The following is a 17,326-nucleotide window of genomic DNA, read 5'->3' on the forward strand; positions in this document are numbered from 1 at the left end:
GGTGTCAGCTGGGGTCTCAGTCCGGCCTGAACTTCCGGAGGACCCCCAGATTTGTTCATGATGTTAGAGATGATCCAGTTCTTAACGATAATGGTTGAGAAAGTGTATTGTAATGAGCTTGGGGAAGGCAAAGAATGCGCCCTTCAACCTATTTTTCTGTATTCCCTCTGTCCTGTGTCCCGCACAGTGCCTAGCACGTAGTGTATTCAACAAATAGTATTGAGTTGAAAAGAGGCACTGGATACATAGATACAGATTTAAAGTGTAAAGGAGTGATGGGGAGAGTATTGTATTGTTCAAAGTGTAGTGTCATTTTAAACCTCAGGTCAACTTTTTGAGGGATTAGGATGGCTATTTTTACAAAAGAGTAGCAGGCTCAGAGAACGTAAGAGAGTTTGAGTTCGGGGGTTTAGGAGCAGCACACAATCGGAAATTGTTAGGTAAGCCAAAATCAGATTCTGGAGGGAATTCTGTGCTATGTGGAAAAGAGCTTGGCTTTTATTATGTAGGGGATGGAGAACCATGAAGGGCTTTATGGAATAGTAACTACTTTTGAGGCTGGGTAGGGGAGAGACTGAGGCAAGGGAAGAAATTAAAAGGTTCTTGGTACTTGCTGGGGCAGCACATATACTAAAATTGGAACGTACAGAGGTTAGCGTGGCCCCGTGCAAGCATGACCTACAAATTCCTGAAGAGTTCCATATTATTAAGGAAGATTTTTTTCTTTATTGTATCTATATGGGGTGGTGTATGCTAAGTAAACTTACTGTGGCATTCATTTCATAATGTATGTAAGTCAAACCTTTATGCTATGTAGGCCTTAAATTTATGTAGTGATATATGTCTATTACATCTCAATAAAGCTGGAAAAAAAAAGTTTCTTGTGGTGATCCATGTGAGAGATGAAAGTGGCCTGAACATGCTCAGTTAGTTGGGATGGAGAGGAAGAGGCATTTTTAAAAAATACTAAATATTTGGATTTTAAATTATCTTCTAGACAAAGTACTACTCATTTACCTGAAGATGAAATGAGAATGACTTGAGTGAGCAGGTAGATAATGATGCCATCAACTGAAATACAAAATGAGAAGTAGGTATTTGAGATAAAAGGATGAGTTTTGTTTGGATATATTAAGGTTGGTTGGTTAGCTGAGGACAACCACAATCCCACTGTTTGTAGTGGAGCAAAGTCTCTAATGTGCTGCAGAATGAACAAGGTCTTTGGGGTTGGAAGATCCCTGGAGGCTCAAGTCCTACCTGGCAGTTGAGTAATCCTGAGTCATTCTCCTATCATTGCATTGACTACATTGTTTTGAGAATCCCCTTGACTTTACCTTTTTCCCTAACCCTGTGCTGTCAAATGCTGTTGTTGCTAGCCACATGTGGCTATCGAGCTCTTTTTTTTTGGCTATCGAGCTCTTGAAACGTGGCTAGTCCAAATGGAGATGTGCTGTATGTGCAAAATGTACACTGATTTCAGCGATGTGCTGCCAAACAAAAAAAAAAGACTAAGATATCAATAGTATGTTTATGTTGATTTACCTATTAAAGTTATATCTTGGATATGTTGGGCTGTATAAAAATATATTATTAAAATTAATTTCAACTGTTTTACTTTTTTGAAAATGTAGTGCCTAGAAGCTGTAAAACTGCATACTCAGCTCACATGATCTTCTATTGGACAGCACTACGCTGAACTTCAAATGTTTGTGGAGGGTAACATCTGGGCCTTATGCATCTCTTTATCCTCAATGCCCAGTGTAGTACTGGGCACTTAGTAGGCGCTCAGCAAGTATTTATAAATAAACTCATGAGTGAATGGAATGAATGAAACTCTGAAAGTGATCAGCTCCCTCAGAAGGATGTTTATTACATTGTAACTTTGACAGTGTTTGATGTTAATGAGCAAAAAGACTCAGGCTCTTTTTTATTTTAATTTTTTAAATTAACATAATGTATTATTTGTTTCAGGGGTACAGGTCTGTAAGTCATCAGCTTTACACAATTCACAGCGCTCACCATAGTACATACCCTTCCCAGTGTCCATCACCCAGCCACCCCATCCCTTCCACCCCCCTCCACTCCAGCAACCCTCAGTTTGTGTCCTGAGATTAAGAGTCTCTTATGGTTTGTCTCCCTCTCTGGTTTCGTCTTGTTTCATTTTTCTCTCCCTTCCCCTATGATCCTCTGTCTTGTTTCTCAAATTCCTCATATCTTTGAGATCTTATGATACTTGTCTTTCTCTGATTGACTTATTTCGCTTAGCATAATACCCTCTAGTTCCATCCACATCATTGTAAATGGCAAGATTTCATTTTTTTAAAGGCTGCATAATATTCCATTGTATATATATACCACATCTTCCTTATCCATTCATCTGTTGATGGACATCTAGGCTCTTTCCACAGTTTGGCTATTGTGGACATTGCTGCTAAAACATTGGGGTGCACGTGCCCCTTCAGATCACTACATTTGTATCTTTGGGGTAAATACCCGGCAGTGCAATTGCTGGGTCGTAAGGTAGCTCTATTCAACTTTTTGAGGAACCTCCATACTGTTTTCCAGAGTGGCTGCACCAGCTTGCATTCCTACCAAGACTCAGGCTCTTAATGTTTGTTTTGCTTGATTACAGCTCCAAGGAACCCCGAATCTTTTTGATTCACCCCCACCTCTCCCATCTCCCCACTGTAAAATGGAACTAGGTGTGAAAGCTGGCAGTTGCATTTCATTAGAGAAGTGGGAACTGCAACCAAGAAGAATGAAGTAATGTGCACTAGGCATAGCAGGACTTTAGAACCACAGAGTTAGGTTTGAATGATGTTCCACCACTGGCTGTGTAATCTTTGTCTATTTTCTTAACTTCTCTGGGCTTCAGTTTTCATGGGGAAATGGGGATAAAAATACCTTCTAGGATTGGATGTGACAGTTAAATGATATGATTGGTATTAACTTGGGAACTGCTTGGCACTTGGCAGTATTTCAGTAAATGTACATTCCCCTCTACTCCCCAGCCTGGATACATTCATACCACTGCAGGGTTGAATCCATCAGGCAAGTACTGAATGCCTCCTCTGTATGAGGCACTATTCCAGGAAGTGGAATAGCAGTGAAACAAAAGACAAAAAAAAAAAAAAAAAAAAATCTCTCCTCAAGGAGTTCAGAGGTTAGGTGTGGGAGATAGATAATAAACAGTAAATAAAATGCATAGTATGTACTCTGATGATGAATGCTATGGAGAAAAAGAAAGCAGAGGAGGATAGGAGGTGCCAGGCAGGGTGGGGGTGGGGGAGTTGCCATTTTAAACACAGAGGTCAGGAAGGCACCCCCCCCCCCAGGTGACACTGGAGTAAAGACTGAACAGGATGACTGAGAGCCTGCATGGTGTTCTAGGGTACAGGGAACATCAAGTAAAGGCCCAGAGGCCAGGATGTGTCAGTCATGTTAGGAGATCAGCAAGGATATGGGTGTGATTACAGCCGCCGGAGAAGAGCTAGAGATGAGGTCAGTAGGGTATCTGGAGACAGACCCTAGAGGGCCTTGTAAACAGAGATGTTGCCGTTTATCGCAGGTAAAATGGGAAGCTAGTGGATTGTATTGAGCAGAGACTTGCGTTTTAACGGGACTGCTATGTCTGGCTGCTGTGTAGAGTCTGGGGGGTCAGTCAGTTGAATACTAAGTTGACTTAACACAAGGGGGAAATGAGGGCAGCTTGGGTGGTAACAGTGAAAGAGTAACCAAGTATTCATGTAAATATTTGTGTTTTTTTTTTTTTTTAAAGATTTTATTTATTTGACAGAGAGAGGCACAGCGAGAGAGGAAACATAAGCAGGGGGAGTGGGAGAGGGAGAAGCAAGCTTCCCGAGGAGCAGAGAGCCTGATGCGGGGCTCAATCCCAGGACCCTGGGATCATGACCTGAGCCAAAGGCAGATGCTTAACCAACTGAGCCACCCAGGCGCCCCTCATGTAAATATTTGTAAGTGCATTTTTCCAGTGAGCACTTTTATTGAAGTCTTTTTTTTTTTTTAGGATTTTATTTAGAGAGATAGAGAGGGGGAGCAGGGGGAGGGGCAGAGGGGGAGAGAGAATCCCAAGCTGACTCCGTGCTGTGCGCAGAGCCCAATATGGGGCGTGGACATCCCTGGGCTCGATCCCAGAACCCTGAGATCATGACCAGAGCCGAAATCAATAGTCAGACACTCAACTGACTGAGCCACCCAGGCGCCCCTTGCTTTTATTGAAGTTTTAAAGCAATTCTATGATCCAAACCAAGGATAACCTTGGTGGCAAATAAGCAGGATATCTCCTACTTACTCCTAGTTATTCAAAGTCCCACGATTAAATCCTTCCCTCAGACCTTGGTGCCAAATCCTCCAGGGCGCTGATTCTGTCTGTGAGCCTCTCAGAGCTTCGGCCACCCCTGTAAGACTGTAGCATCCCTGACCCAGTGTAAGCTCATTAGGATTGTTAACAAGAACAAAAGAATGAGGGAAATGGGTAGATTCTGCTTTTGTTTTTTTTTTTTAAAGATTTTAATTTATTTGACAGAGAGAGAGACAGCGAGAGAGGGAACACAAGCAGGGGGAGTGGGAGAGGGAGAAGCAGGCTTCCCGCTGGGCGGGGAGCCCGATGCGGGGCTCGATCCCAGGACCCTGAGGTCATGACCTGAGCCGAAGGCAGACGCCCAATGACTGAGCCACCCAGGCGCCCCTCTGTTCATTTTTTTATGCTACTCACTATGGAAGCTTGGCAGCCACAGGCAGGAATAGGGGAAATACTTCACACCTTCCTAGAGACAGTGTGGGGCACTCGTGAGGCTAGTTTGCAGTCAGTGGATTCCCTTTTTAATAAGCTCTGGTCTATGAATCACATAAATCTCAGCACTGAGAGCCAATTTTACGCTTTGGTTTGCTTAATAGTCACACAATTAAAATAAGTTGTAAAAAACGGTGATGGTGTTTGCCAGGATAAATATTTAAAAGGGAACAGCTGTAGGAAGATGTAATAATTCAAATCAGCTCATGGCTCTTTATTTTCAATAAAGGCTGTGGAGGTTGGTTCTTAACCAGTGGGGTTTCTTGGCCTCTCCTTGGAGTATCTTTGTGCTGTAGCTGCCAGGGTGAGGTAGGACAGAGAGGTCAAGTGTGCCTCTGGGAATAGCTGATCCATGACACAGAGACAGGGACAGGGTTTAGGACCCTCAACCCAAGGGTTGAGGTCACAGACAGAGAGTGAGGGAGATTCCAAGTTGTTACCATCTTCCCTAAACCTCTAGATTGGGTTTTCTTGTATGAAGTCCTGGTGGTCATATTTTTTTAGGTGGCAGATTAATAAATTTCAAAGGGGAAATTTATTTTACAAAGAGATGAGCCTATTTGGGAAGCAAACTTAAGTTCTGTCCCCTCCACTGGACTCCGGGCTGGCTGAGAGGTAGCAGTGATGCCAGTTGGTTTTCCAGCTTTGATATGGTGGTGATGAGGGAGCAGAAGGCTAGCTGAGGACAAAGCACAAGCTGACACCCTGCAACCTCCCCTCCGGGCTCTTGGGTGGGATATGTGTGACATTCTTCCAGGAAACTTCCCACTATCTTCATGTTAATAAAGCTTTGCTAGAGGAAAAAACAACCTTAGCTTGATAATAGCAAGGCCTCCAGTATCCTGAGAGTCTTCTTTACCATATGAAAGTCCTTTTGGACCTCCCTTTTTCCTTGCCTCCCCCAACTCCCAAGTATAGAATGAGCTACTCCTCACACCCCCGGTGCAGCAGCTCTTTCTGCCCTACAGGTCCTGTCCCTGTGCTTTAATAAAACCACCATTTTGTACCAAAGACGTCTCAAGAATTCTTTCTTGGTCGTCCGCTCTGGACCTCACCCCACCAAACTTCACCTACATTCCAAAACTACATCAGTGGCAGAGGTTGAAGATCATGTTGAATGCTTCTTTCCTTTCTTGTACCTCATATGCCATTTCCTTTATCCCAGGAGAGCTCCTACCCCTCTCCTCTCCTCTGGGAGCTTCTGCCTGCGCTGTCTTACCGAACCTTCCTGACCATGCAGCGCACTGTGCTCTCCCTCTCCAGCCTTCAGCTTCTGTCTTGGTCTTGGTGATAGTAAAGGAAAAAACTCAATTGTTTCCATTTATATGATAGACTGCGCTCCCTGAAAACTAAACTTCTAGCACCAGACCTGTGGGTTTTCTACATTGGGCAATGGAAGGGTTTCGGTTAAGGGCGCAGCCCCACCAGACTGCCCCCTTGCCCCACTTCAGATGCCAATCCCAAGTCCAGGGTGTCACCTGTGCTTCCGCCTGACCACCTCTAAACCAGAGCTTCCCAGGGCCCCCTCCGCGGGTTTGAGAAATGTGGTAGAGCAGCTCACAGAAGTCAGGAAAACAGTTTAGTGACTGGATTACCTGTTTGTGAGAAAAGGATGGAACTCAGGAACAGCCAGATGGAAGAGATGCGTAGGGCAAGGTATGTGGGAAGGGGTGCTGAGCTTCCATGCCCTCTCTGGACACGCCACCCTCCCAGCACCTCTGCGTGTTCACCAGCCTGGAAGCTCGCAAACCCCATCCTTTTGGGTTTTTATGGAGATTTCCTTACATAGGCATAATTGATTAAATCATTGGCCATTGGTGATTGAACTGAATCTGTAGCCCTCTCCCTTCCCAGAGGTGGGAGAGGGGTGCGGAACGTTCTAACCTAATCACTGGGTTGGTTCCCCTGGGAACCAGCCACACCCTTAGGGGGGGCTTCCCAGAAGTCACCTTATTAACATAAACTCTGATGTGGTTGACAGGGGATTGTTTTGAGTAACAGATGACACCTTTATCTCTCTCACCTCTCTAATCCCTTAGGAAATTCCAAGGGTTTTGTTTTTTTTATTTTTATTTATTTTTAAAAAGAGTTTATCCATTTATTTGAGAGAGCCAGAGAATGCGTGCAAGCACAGGGGCAGGGGTGGGGGTAGGGGTGGAGGGAGAGGAACAAGCGGACTCCAGGCTGATGCGGGGCTTGATCCCACAACCCTGAGATCATGACCTGAGCGGAAACCAAGAGCCAGATGCTTAACCGACTGTGCCACCCTGGCACTCCTAGGAAATTCCGAGGGTTTTTAGATCAATGCCAGAAATGGGGACAAAGGCCAAAATATATATTTCGTATTATAAATCACAATATCACAGTGATAGACGGAGGTGGGAGGGCCTTAGGGAGTGCTCAGATAGCGTAGTACCCACAGATGGTAAAACTAAGGCTTGGGGAGCAAACTGACTCGATAGATAACACACAGCTGGTGAGTGGGAAAAGTCAGACCGTAGACTTGATTAGCCCTCTTTCTGCTGCCTATACCAGTAGTTTAGTGAATAATTGGGTCCTGCTCAATTTCTTATACCACTTACAATACAACCAGCTTATAGTTTTCTTGAACATAAGGGTCTTGTCTTCAGTCATTTATTTAGTAGTATTATTGGCCTGTACTAAAAGCATTACATGCACTGAATTCATTTAACCCTCTCAGTAATTCTAGAAGGTAAAAACTCTTAACTCTCCTTGTAGTGGAGGGAAAGAAGGGTGAGGTAGCTTACCCAATGTCGTGTAAAGAGTGGTGGGCCACATGGCCCGGTCTAACTTGTTTCCCAGTTGCAATGTCGGGAACTGAAGTCGTTCTTCTTGATCCCATCAGAGACCACTAGAGAGTAAAACTGATTGCTGGTGAAATGGAGGAAGGGTGGGGCAGCGTGGACAGAGTCTGTTAACAAACTACAGAAAACACAGCTTCCAGCCCAGCCAAGGTCTCTGAACAGCACCAGGTTTCCTTAACGTTGATCATAAACTTCCCTAATCTTAATTCTTGTTATCTTGGGGGATCCTCTCCCATTTTCCACATTTCACTATTAAATAATGGAATAGTGGACCAGGAATCAAGTTCTACCTCGTCTTAACATTAGCCATTGCTGAGTGACCTTGGAGAAGTCATTAGATGGTGGCAATGACAGTCGTTTTACCTCTGGGGTGTGTTGAGACTTGAAAACTGATGTGAAGGTTGTGCATAAATGATACTCTCACCATGTGAGTATAAGGTGGTGTTAAATAATAATGATGCAGGGTAACACTGGGGACTCTGGGATTGTTGCCTTGAGCAAGCTCCTTCACTTCTTTGCATCAGTCTCCTCGTTGGTAAAATGAAGGTATTATGTAACTTACACGGTTGTTTTGAGGATTAGAGACAGTGTATGTCAAACCCTCACACAGTGCACATGGTAGGAATCCAGTAAATGGTAGCTGTTATTAATAATAACCTGACAACCTGGCTTGGTCGACACTCTCTTACAACCACATTTGGCAGAATGGTAAGCAAACAAACAACACAGGCACACGACGAAAACATCAATAACCACCACCATCAACCACCTGATCAGTGTGGTCCTCTGAACTCCCCTAAAGGTGACCGCTGGCTTCCAAGAGCACACGAAGCTGGCCAAATGCTGGTAGCAAAATGGAGGTACAACCAGATGGAATGCCTTTCCTCCTCTGAGAGACTGGGAGTGATTTCAATGAAGGATGGCCGAGTGCAGACTCACTCTGAAATAGCTTTGACTGCCAAGTGACAGGAAGAGGAAGCCAAATGAAATGGTGGGTGGCAGAGAAAGAGGACTGAGGGCTGAGAGCAGCCCAGAAGCAATGTGTCCTCGTGGACTCTTTGATCTTACTCCGCTACCGATTCACTTTCTTCCTCCTTCCCTCCACTTCGGAGGCCTCTAGGCAGTCAGGGCTGCCCACACACTCCTGCTGACATCTGGACATCCCTTTTGCTTGTTTGGTGCCATGAGGACAACTGAGTGGCTAAATGCCGAGGTGGCCCATTACACTCCAGAGGCTGTGGTGGATACTCCTCTTGGAGCAGGTGAGAGCCTTATGTGCCAGAGAAGGGAGACACTAGGGAGGAAAAGATTTCTTGGCCCTCCAAGCCGCTGAGTTGACTTTTGTTCTGGTTCCAACTTCCACGAGTTAGCTTGGTCTTTTTACCAGTTTTCCAAGCCACTTCCTGCCATGTGGGTATTATTCATTCCGTAGATATTTATTGAGCTCTGTTAGTGCTGGGCATTATTTTAGCTTGTGGGCAAGACAGACGAGCCCCCTGCCCTCGTGGAGTTTATATTCTGGTGGGATAGAGACATAATTCATGTGCAAATAAACAAGCTAATTCAAGATAGAGGTAAGTTTAATGAATTCCCAGAATGATGTGACAGAGGGACAAGAGGTGGGGGGGGCATGGCTGTTTATGCCATCTGAGCAAGAAACACTAGAGCTGAGAACGGAATGTAAGATTGCCATGCTGTTTGAAGTCAGGTTCTGGGCAGAGGGAACCGCAAGGTGCAGGTCCTAACACGGCACGTCTGAGGAACAGAAAGCTCACCAGCGAGTACCGGGACATGGAGAATAAAGGGAGGAGTGTAGCAGATGAAGTTAGAAGACAGGTCGCCGCCTCAGGCCTATGGATCACATTCAGCCCACATGGTGTTTTTGAGATTTCACTAAAAACAAAAACAATCTTGTCATGCCTCTTGATAATTAAGAAGACTTGGCCATGCCAGGCCGCTACTGAATGATGAAAATTGATTTCAACATAGAGCAGTTATGCTCTCCTGCCCTATCCACCCCCCTTTAGCAGGGTTTGGGGTCGGTCATTAGCTCACAAGTAGTAGACATTTGAATCAGTAAATGCTGAGCACCATGTGAGCTTAATAAGGGCCTGGATTTTTTTTTCCCCAAGTGTGATGGAAGCATATGATGAAGGGTTTTCAGTGACAGTGACAGTGACATGACCTACATTTTTAAAACATCATTCTACTTGTTAACTGACTGTGGCTAGGGTGTGCACGCGAGAACAGGTGCTCTTGCACACTAACACAAGAGATGGTGGCTAGGACCGGTGGAGACAGAAAGTAGGAGAGAGATTCTGGACATATTTTAGAGGGAGAGCTGCCAGGACTTGGCTAATGCATTAGATTTGGGGGAATAAAGGGGAATGAAGGATGACTCTCAGGAGAAGGGTCAAGGCTAGGGATATAAATTGGGAGTCACCAGTATAAAGGTGATATTTAAACCCACAGGAATGGATGAGATCACTGAGGGAGAAACTGTAGATAGGAAATAGAATGCAGAAAAAAAAAAAAAAAGAAAAAGAACATAGAATGCAGAGTTTTGGGATTTTTTTCCCTGTTCAAATTTAAAGCTTTTTTTTTTTAAGATTTTATTTATTTGACAGAGACAGACAGCGAGAGAGGGAACACAAGCAGGGCGAGTGGGAGAGGGAGAAGCAGGCTTCCCGCTGAGCAGGGAGCCCGATGGGCTGGATCCCAGGACCCTGGGATCATGACCTGAGCCGAAGGCAGATGCTTAACGACTGAGCCACCCAGGCGCCCCAAATTTAAAGCTTCTCAAGTAATTCCTGATATTATACAGGCTACTAGATTCTTAGTATTAAAAAGCAATCTAAAATGATCTATCTAGCCACCATTCCTACCCATATACTTACTCAAATCCCCCTACACAAATATCCAGCCAAGTAGCCAGCCAATTAGTGCATCATTAACAGGAAACATACTATTTCCATTAAGACCTTGACTCCCTGTTCATTAGAAAGTGGTTTTTCTTCCTATCAAAATTTTAGGTAAGTGAGTATCTATACCTCCAGAAAAGGAGTGTTGAGAGTGAAGGGGCAGGGCACTATTCATAATTACACCAAGACAAATGGGACTTAAGCTGGGCGAATCTTGTAAGTAAAAGCAACAATACTTTAGCCATCTGTCTCCAGATGGTCAATTGAACGACTTTAAAAATGTTTAAAAGGTGAGATGCCACTTGTCTCGGCGAAATTAAAAATTTGGAGTTAAAAGAAATCTCAAGAAAATCACCTGCTCTAATTACCTTAGTTTCAAAGAGGGAATTAAGGGGCATTAAATAATTAGACTAAAATCAAGTTAGCATGCGGCAGGGGAAGACTAAGCTATCTTCCTCAATTTACGATGGGTTTATTGGGATGTAATCCCATGGTAAGTCCCGATAAACCAATCATAAGTTGAAAATGCATCTAACATAGCCAACCCACCAAACAGCACAGCTTAGCCTAGCCTACCTTAAACGTGCTCTGAACACTTATATCAGCCTACACTCGGGCAAAATCGAACACAAAGCCTACTTTATAGTAAGAGTGTTGAATGTCCCATGTGATTTACTGACTACTTCACTCAAAGTGCAGAACAGAATAGTTGTGTGGTTTCACAGGGGCTGTCGGTGTATCTTGTGATCACTTGGCTGCCTGGGAGCCGTGGCCCACTGCCGCTGCCCAGCATCATGGGACACTGTCGTACCGCCCCCTGCTAGCCCAGGAAAAGATTCAAATTCAGAATCCAAAATTTGAAGTACGGTTTCTACCGAATGTGTATCACTTTCCCACCATTGTAAAGTCGAAAAATCATGAAGTAGAACCATTTTAAGTGGGGGACCATCTGTAATAGACGTACTTGTATTGCCTTTCAGTTTATAAACCCCTTTCACACATGTCATGTGACCTGAGGTATCATCTTTTTTTTTTTTTAAAGATTTTATTTGAGAGAGAGAGAGAGGGAGAGCATAGAGTGAGAGGGAGAAGCAGACTGCCCACAGAACAGGGAGCCCAATGCGGGACTTGATCCTAGGACCCTGAGATCATGACCTGAGCCGAAGGCAGACACCTAACCAACTGAGCCACCCAGGCGCCCCCCCATTATCATCACTTGGTAGTAGGGTGCACTAAGGTTTGGAGATGTGACTTGCCCAAGATCACTAACCCTTAAAATGTGGAGTGGGAACTTGAACCTGTGTCTTGTTTTCTCTTGCCAATTCCCCTGTTCTTCCTATTGCTCCATACTAATCTAGTGATCGTTACTACTAAATTTTTCTCCTGGAATTTTAATTCCACAGCCTCGTTTCCTGGTGTATAAAAAGTAGTCATTACTTTCATCATTAAAGGAAATACAAATGTGAGAGCATTTTCCAAGTTGTAAGCCACTGGGCAAATTTACATTTCAAAGCTAGTTAGTTCAGGTTTTTTTCCCCTCCAGTTAGGGGAACTACATTAAATTGGTAAGTGAATTGGTGAGAGGATTACCTTTGTAGCATTTACGTACGTAACTCTAATAAATTGTTGGCTAAATGAAGGGGTTCTCTAAAAAGAGAAGAGTGACTCGAAGAAATCCATGGGACTAAGTCTTACAATTTGGGAACGTTGGTGGGTTTGAAGTCTAATGCCAAAAACCTATTTGACCCAGCTCAAAGACGTATAAAGGAGCTCTCCAATGTGTGGAGGATCAGGAAGGATCCACTAATCCCTGTAGCTTTTTACATTGATCGAAGATCCAACCAGGATTTCCTTGATTTTGCTCAGGGCCCCACCATTCATTCTCCGGAATACAGAGCATGGGGAACAGAGCTTTCTGTCCCTCCTAAAAACCCACTGCTGTTTGTATGTATAGTAATGGCATTCCTTAAACTTTTTAACTGTTATAATTCAGGACTCAACAACCTCAAGGATATTCAATTGTTAATTTAAAGTTCCAACTCCTTCCAGCGTGGCGTTCAAGATCTTCCATAACGGTTCATCATCTACCTTTCTAATCATAACTTCCACTGTTGTCAGGAATGAACATTCCACTCTTATTTGGTCTGCTATCTCCTGTGCATGTTTTGTTTTTACTCCTGCACAACTTTCTCTTTAAGTCTGCGCTGTCCTTTATTGTTAGCCACATATGGCTAGTACTTGAACTGTAGCCAGTCCAAATTGAGATGTGCTAAGTCAGATACACCCAGATTTCAGAAATCTAGAACCCCCTAAGTGTAAAATACTTCATTAATGATATTTAAATATTGATTATGTATTGAAAAGTGAATATTTTGGATATATTGGATAAAATAAATTACACTAAAACTAATTTCGTATTTCTTTTTACTTTTTCATGTGGCTTCTAGGAAATTGAAAATACGTATGTGGCTTGCATTGTATTTTTAAATGGACAGTGCTCTGCAAGATCAGCCTAGCCTCTTAAACCAAGGTATGACAGGGCCTACTACTCAAGCCCACCTTTGTATTCTCTCATTTTAAAATAATAAAGTGATGGATGATAGAAAACTCTGAGTACATGTGGGTTTATACATTTAAGGCAGGCATGCCCTCTGTTATCATATTGACAGCTGAAGAAAACAGACTTTCTGCCAAAGACAGCAAGATAGTTAATATGCTCAATAAGTGTTAGATAACTTTTTCAGGGACCTACACTAAAAACCCCCAAGCCCTTCAATTTCATCTTTATCCCTCCTGTTTTTCTTCTACCTCTAGTCACTAAAATATTAGCCCTTCCTGTTAAAATGTTTCAACTTTATTCCTTTACTCTCAGTCCATAACTAATCAAAGTCTTGCTCACCTAGCTTTTAAAATCTAGTTTCCAAGTAGTCTCCCAGCTTCTTTCTCCCCATCCACATTCATTCCATTTTATATACTGCAACTAAAATCATCTTCCATAATTTTTTTGCAAATATAATTTCTTGCTCAAAAACTTCCACTTTTCCTACATTGCCGACAGAGAGAATTCTTTCATCTAGCATCCAAGTGAGGCTTTTTCATACCTTATCTCTTGGTACTATTCTCCATAAAACCTGGGCTTTAGAGCAACTAGACTTGGTTTATGTAAAGCAGTTAGAACCACATCTGTCATATATTGTAAAAGCTTTATATTTTAGCTATTATTATTACCACTCACTTTCATTTGAGGATGCTGTATGCATTTTTGCCCCTGGAACACTGCTAATTCCATTTTCATTTGAATACCTCTATCGCTAAAGGGAAAAGGAGTGATTTAAACAATCAATGACTGGAACAAGCTAATTGTTACTCCTTGAGAAAACAACTTATCCTCCCAACAATGGACAGAAACTCTGAACCCTAATTTACTATGAAATGTAATAAAATTTAAGACTGGATGAAATCTAAATATAAAGTAGTATTTCTTTTATACAATAGACAGTAAACTTATGGAACATGGTATTTGAAAAAAACAAAGCCTGAAAAAACATAAATGGGTTCTGGATTTAGGGCCACATAGCTCTCCAACTTTGGCGTTTATCAGAATAACCTGGGAAGCTTTCAAAACTAAACAGACGCCTGGGCCCCGCTCCCGATTTATTTAATCTCTAATGGTAGGCCTTGGGCACACGAGTTTTTGGAAATGCTTCAAGGTGATTCATATGCACCTTTTCAAAAGCTTGGTGCTTTCCATGTGCACCTACATCCAAGAATCACTGGTTTAATCAAGAGAAATATTTGGGATACATCACCATGTGCTCCTAGTGCATGTTTTTAAAACAGAAACAGAATACTCAGAGAACTGATTTGCCCTGAATGACTTATGTGTTTATGAATAGTATTTAAAAACAACCCCTGTCCCCCACCTTCCTGCAAAACACTCTTGAGTTGATTTAGGGGATTAGAAAAGAAAAAGTCACATATATCCCAAATACCACACTTGGTTTTCGTCTAAAAGCTTGTCTGTTCGCTTGACTTCTACTTATTCATAAATTTCAAAACAGAATTACTTAAGTAAATATATATTTAACTACATATAATATTTACAGCTTACAGATTTGACAATTCAAAATTATACACTTAAGTAAATGTGTGAAAAAGTTGACATTTTCGTATGTAATAGTTCAAAAATTTCAAAAACAACTTTACCTCAAAAATATTTTACACCAATTTTCAAAAGTGCTATCTTCACAGGCTCATAGTATCTCAACAACCCAGTTAGGTTATCAAATATCAGGGCATGAAGTAAACAGTATCCTATCCAGAGACAGCACTTTTGGTACCATTGTAGAGGGTACGAAAATCTCGGGTCTTTGAAACCCTATAACAAAGCCCCCTTTACCCTCCAATCCTGAGACAACAAATCTTGTAGTTCTCCCTCATCATCGCTGTCAACATTCTCCTCTTCCTTTTTCTGAAGTTCTTTTATAGTCAGAACCTCTTTAAGCTTATGTTTTATTTCATCCTGACGATTCCGAAGCTTTTCCACCCGACGGTAACATTCTATCTGCTCATCGATTTCCCCAATTTGCCGGTCCAACCGTCCCTCCTCATCCTCTTCGGCAACTATGGCTTCGGAAATGGTATTGACCTGTCTCATGGCCTTTTGAAATTCGTCCCACTCTTTGTCCATCTGATCCTTTGGGGCATCAACCTTTCGTACCCTAGCATCTATCTCAGGGTCGTCAAAAAAGCCTTCCGGTAATGCCTCCGCTGTGTTTTCTCTCCTTTCCACGACTTTTTCATGTATTTCTGCTTTCTCAATTGACCCTGAATGAGGAATTAAAGGGGCCTTGGGAGGATTTGTATCTGAGAAACCGCTTGGCAGCATACCACTTGTTGCCTCTCTCGAGGAGGAAAGCGAGTGTTCCTTGCCCTGTGCGTCGGGCGGCTGCTTGCTAGTGTCCCCTCTTTTCCCTTCTCCTCCCTCTTCCTCCTCCTCCTCCTCCTCATCTTCATAATCAGGGAGTAAACCGAGTCCCGAAGCCTTACTGAGAGTCGCTCTGGCGGACTCCTTCCCTGCTCTGTCAAAGTTGGTGGGCAAAGCGGATGTGGAGGGCTGTACCTGAGGCAGCGGAGAGGCCTTGGGTCTTTTGGCATCCTGGCCATCCGCATCCGGCGCCTTCCTCTTGGCTGACTGAGGCACTGCGCTGGAGGACGGACTCTGGGTGGCTTCCTTCGCGCCCTTCAGCTCGGCCACTTTCTCACGGTGCTGCTTTCCCAGGACGTGAGTCTGCCACAGGAGCTCGCTCTTCACCGGGGTGTTACACAGGGCACAGCTCAACTGCCCCAAACGGTTGTACTTCGCAAATGGAGATTCTATCCGTTTCCGATTGGTGCTCAGACGCTGCTTCTCCTTCATCAACCGCCGCAGTTCGTCTTGATTCACCACTCGCTTCCCCGCCGGAGTGCGGGCGGAGGCGGAGGACGCCATCTCGGCGCCCGAACCCAAGGTGATTCTGGCTTCCGTGCGGGCGAGGCCTGGTAACGTCATTTCCTGTCTCGGCGAGGATTGGCTGAGGCTCCGGAAGGCGGGCGGTGGCGCCGGGATTTCTGTCGAGATCCCGGCTGAGGCTGTTTTTGCGTGCCGGGTCGCACGGTCAGTGGTGCTATGGCCGCGATCAAGGCGGTAAACTCCAAGGCTGAGGTGGCGCGGGCCCTGGCGGCCTTGGCTGTCAATATATGCGCCGCCCGAGGGCTGCAGGATGTGCTGCGTACCAACTTGGGGCCTAAGGGCACCATGAAAATGTGAGATGGCCCGGCGGTTGGAGAGGCGGTTAGGGCCCGGGGTTTGTTGGGTGTCGTGGCGCGCTCTGAGAAAGACGTTCCGCGAAATGCCTGGAGCGACGGGATACCCTCGTTCGCATTCCTGCCCGGAGGTCACCCCTGGCCAGGGGCGGGAGGGCAGCCTTCCGAGGAAAGGGCCCCGAGTGAAGCTGTGACACCCCCTCTGCCCCACTTTGATTAACGTTCGTGTGCAGTAGCAACAGTTCACCTGGTGTCTCTTTAGAAGCATAAGCCATTTAACTCCCCTGCGCTTTGAGACTGTATGCCCATAGTTTGGGTTTCGTTTGGCAGTGTGCTGTAATGGTAAGGGCACACAGGCCTTGGAGCCCGGCAGGCATGGATTCAAATCCAAGTTACCTTCTAGCCTTGCGTCTTAGGCAAGTTACTCGAACGCTCTGTGCCTGCACTTCTTCCTATCTGTTCACCCTTTCAGCATATATTTACTTAGCTTCACTATTTTCTTTAGAAGAGTGAGGAAAAGAGGGCTAAAATGTGTAAGAGGAGAAATACATTCTAAGAGGAACGAGCAGAATTAAAATTAACGGTAAAAGGGGGCTTGTATACCAACTGGATGCTGGGAACACAGAAATGAAGATTATATATATCTATATATAATCATTATATTGAGGAAAGGGACTAATTACTGATGGGAGTAGGGAGAAGGAGAAGCCTCTCAGATAACAGATTTTTGATCAGAGTCTTGAAAGATAAGTTAGAGTTCACCAGTTGGAGAAGGGAGTAAAGGCCCTCTAGTAACTTCAGGAACAAGAAAGCCCAGTGGTGTAAATCCAACTGAAATGAAAACAAACATGATGTATTAAGGGAACCACAAGATTTTCCCACAAGATCTCATTTTGTAGATGCCGCAGGGCAAATAGACATAAGCCAGATTGGGAAAGGTGAACTACTACATTGCTAAATCG

At 44.0% G+C, this 17,326-nt stretch overlaps 2 protein-coding genes and 1 non-coding gene across 4 annotated transcripts in view; 2 read left to right on the plus strand and 1 right to left on the minus strand.

Annotated features, from left to right (window-relative positions):
- The first annotated feature begins 606 nt into the window (after positions 1-606).
- Positions 607-708, plus strand: LOC116647775. Its single transcript, XR_004302380.1, has one exon. It is a non-coding gene; the product is annotated as a U6 spliceosomal RNA (small nuclear RNA).
- An 11,056-nt stretch (positions 709-11,764) lies between these two features.
- On the minus strand, positions 11,765-16,090 carry ZNF830 (zinc finger protein 830). Its single transcript, XM_032429219.1, has one exon. The coding sequence runs from the start codon at positions 16,048-16,050 to the stop codon at positions 14,938-14,940; it is 1,113 nt and encodes a 370-aa protein (XP_032285110.1). The 5' UTR covers positions 16,051-16,090; the 3' UTR covers positions 11,765-14,937.
- Positions 16,091-16,161: 71 nt separating this feature from the next.
- Positions 16,162-17,326, plus strand: part of CCT6B (chaperonin containing TCP1 subunit 6B) — a 33,564-nt gene continuing 32,399 nt past the window's right edge. For both annotated transcript variants that reach the window (XM_032429206.1, XM_032429205.1), the window contains exon 1: positions 16,162-16,364. In XM_032429206.1, the coding sequence (XP_032285097.1) occupies positions 16,228-16,364 (137 nt within the window). In that variant the 5' untranslated portion in view covers positions 16,162-16,227. The remainder of the gene's footprint in view (positions 16,365-17,326) is intronic.

The sequence above is a fragment of the Phoca vitulina genome, unplaced genomic scaffold (genome assembly GCF_004348235.1).
Source record: "Phoca vitulina isolate PV1807 unplaced genomic scaffold, GSC_HSeal_1.0 scaffold40, whole genome shotgun sequence".
In the NCBI taxonomy this organism is placed as follows: Eukaryota; Metazoa; Chordata; class Mammalia; order Carnivora; family Phocidae; genus Phoca; species Phoca vitulina.

What these genes read in the sequence shown, in the direction of transcription:
- ZNF830 (XM_032429219.1), bottom strand. Translation starts at nt 16,050, where the DNA reads ATGGCGTCCTCCGCCTCCGCCCGCACTCCGGCGGGGAAGCGAGTGGTG.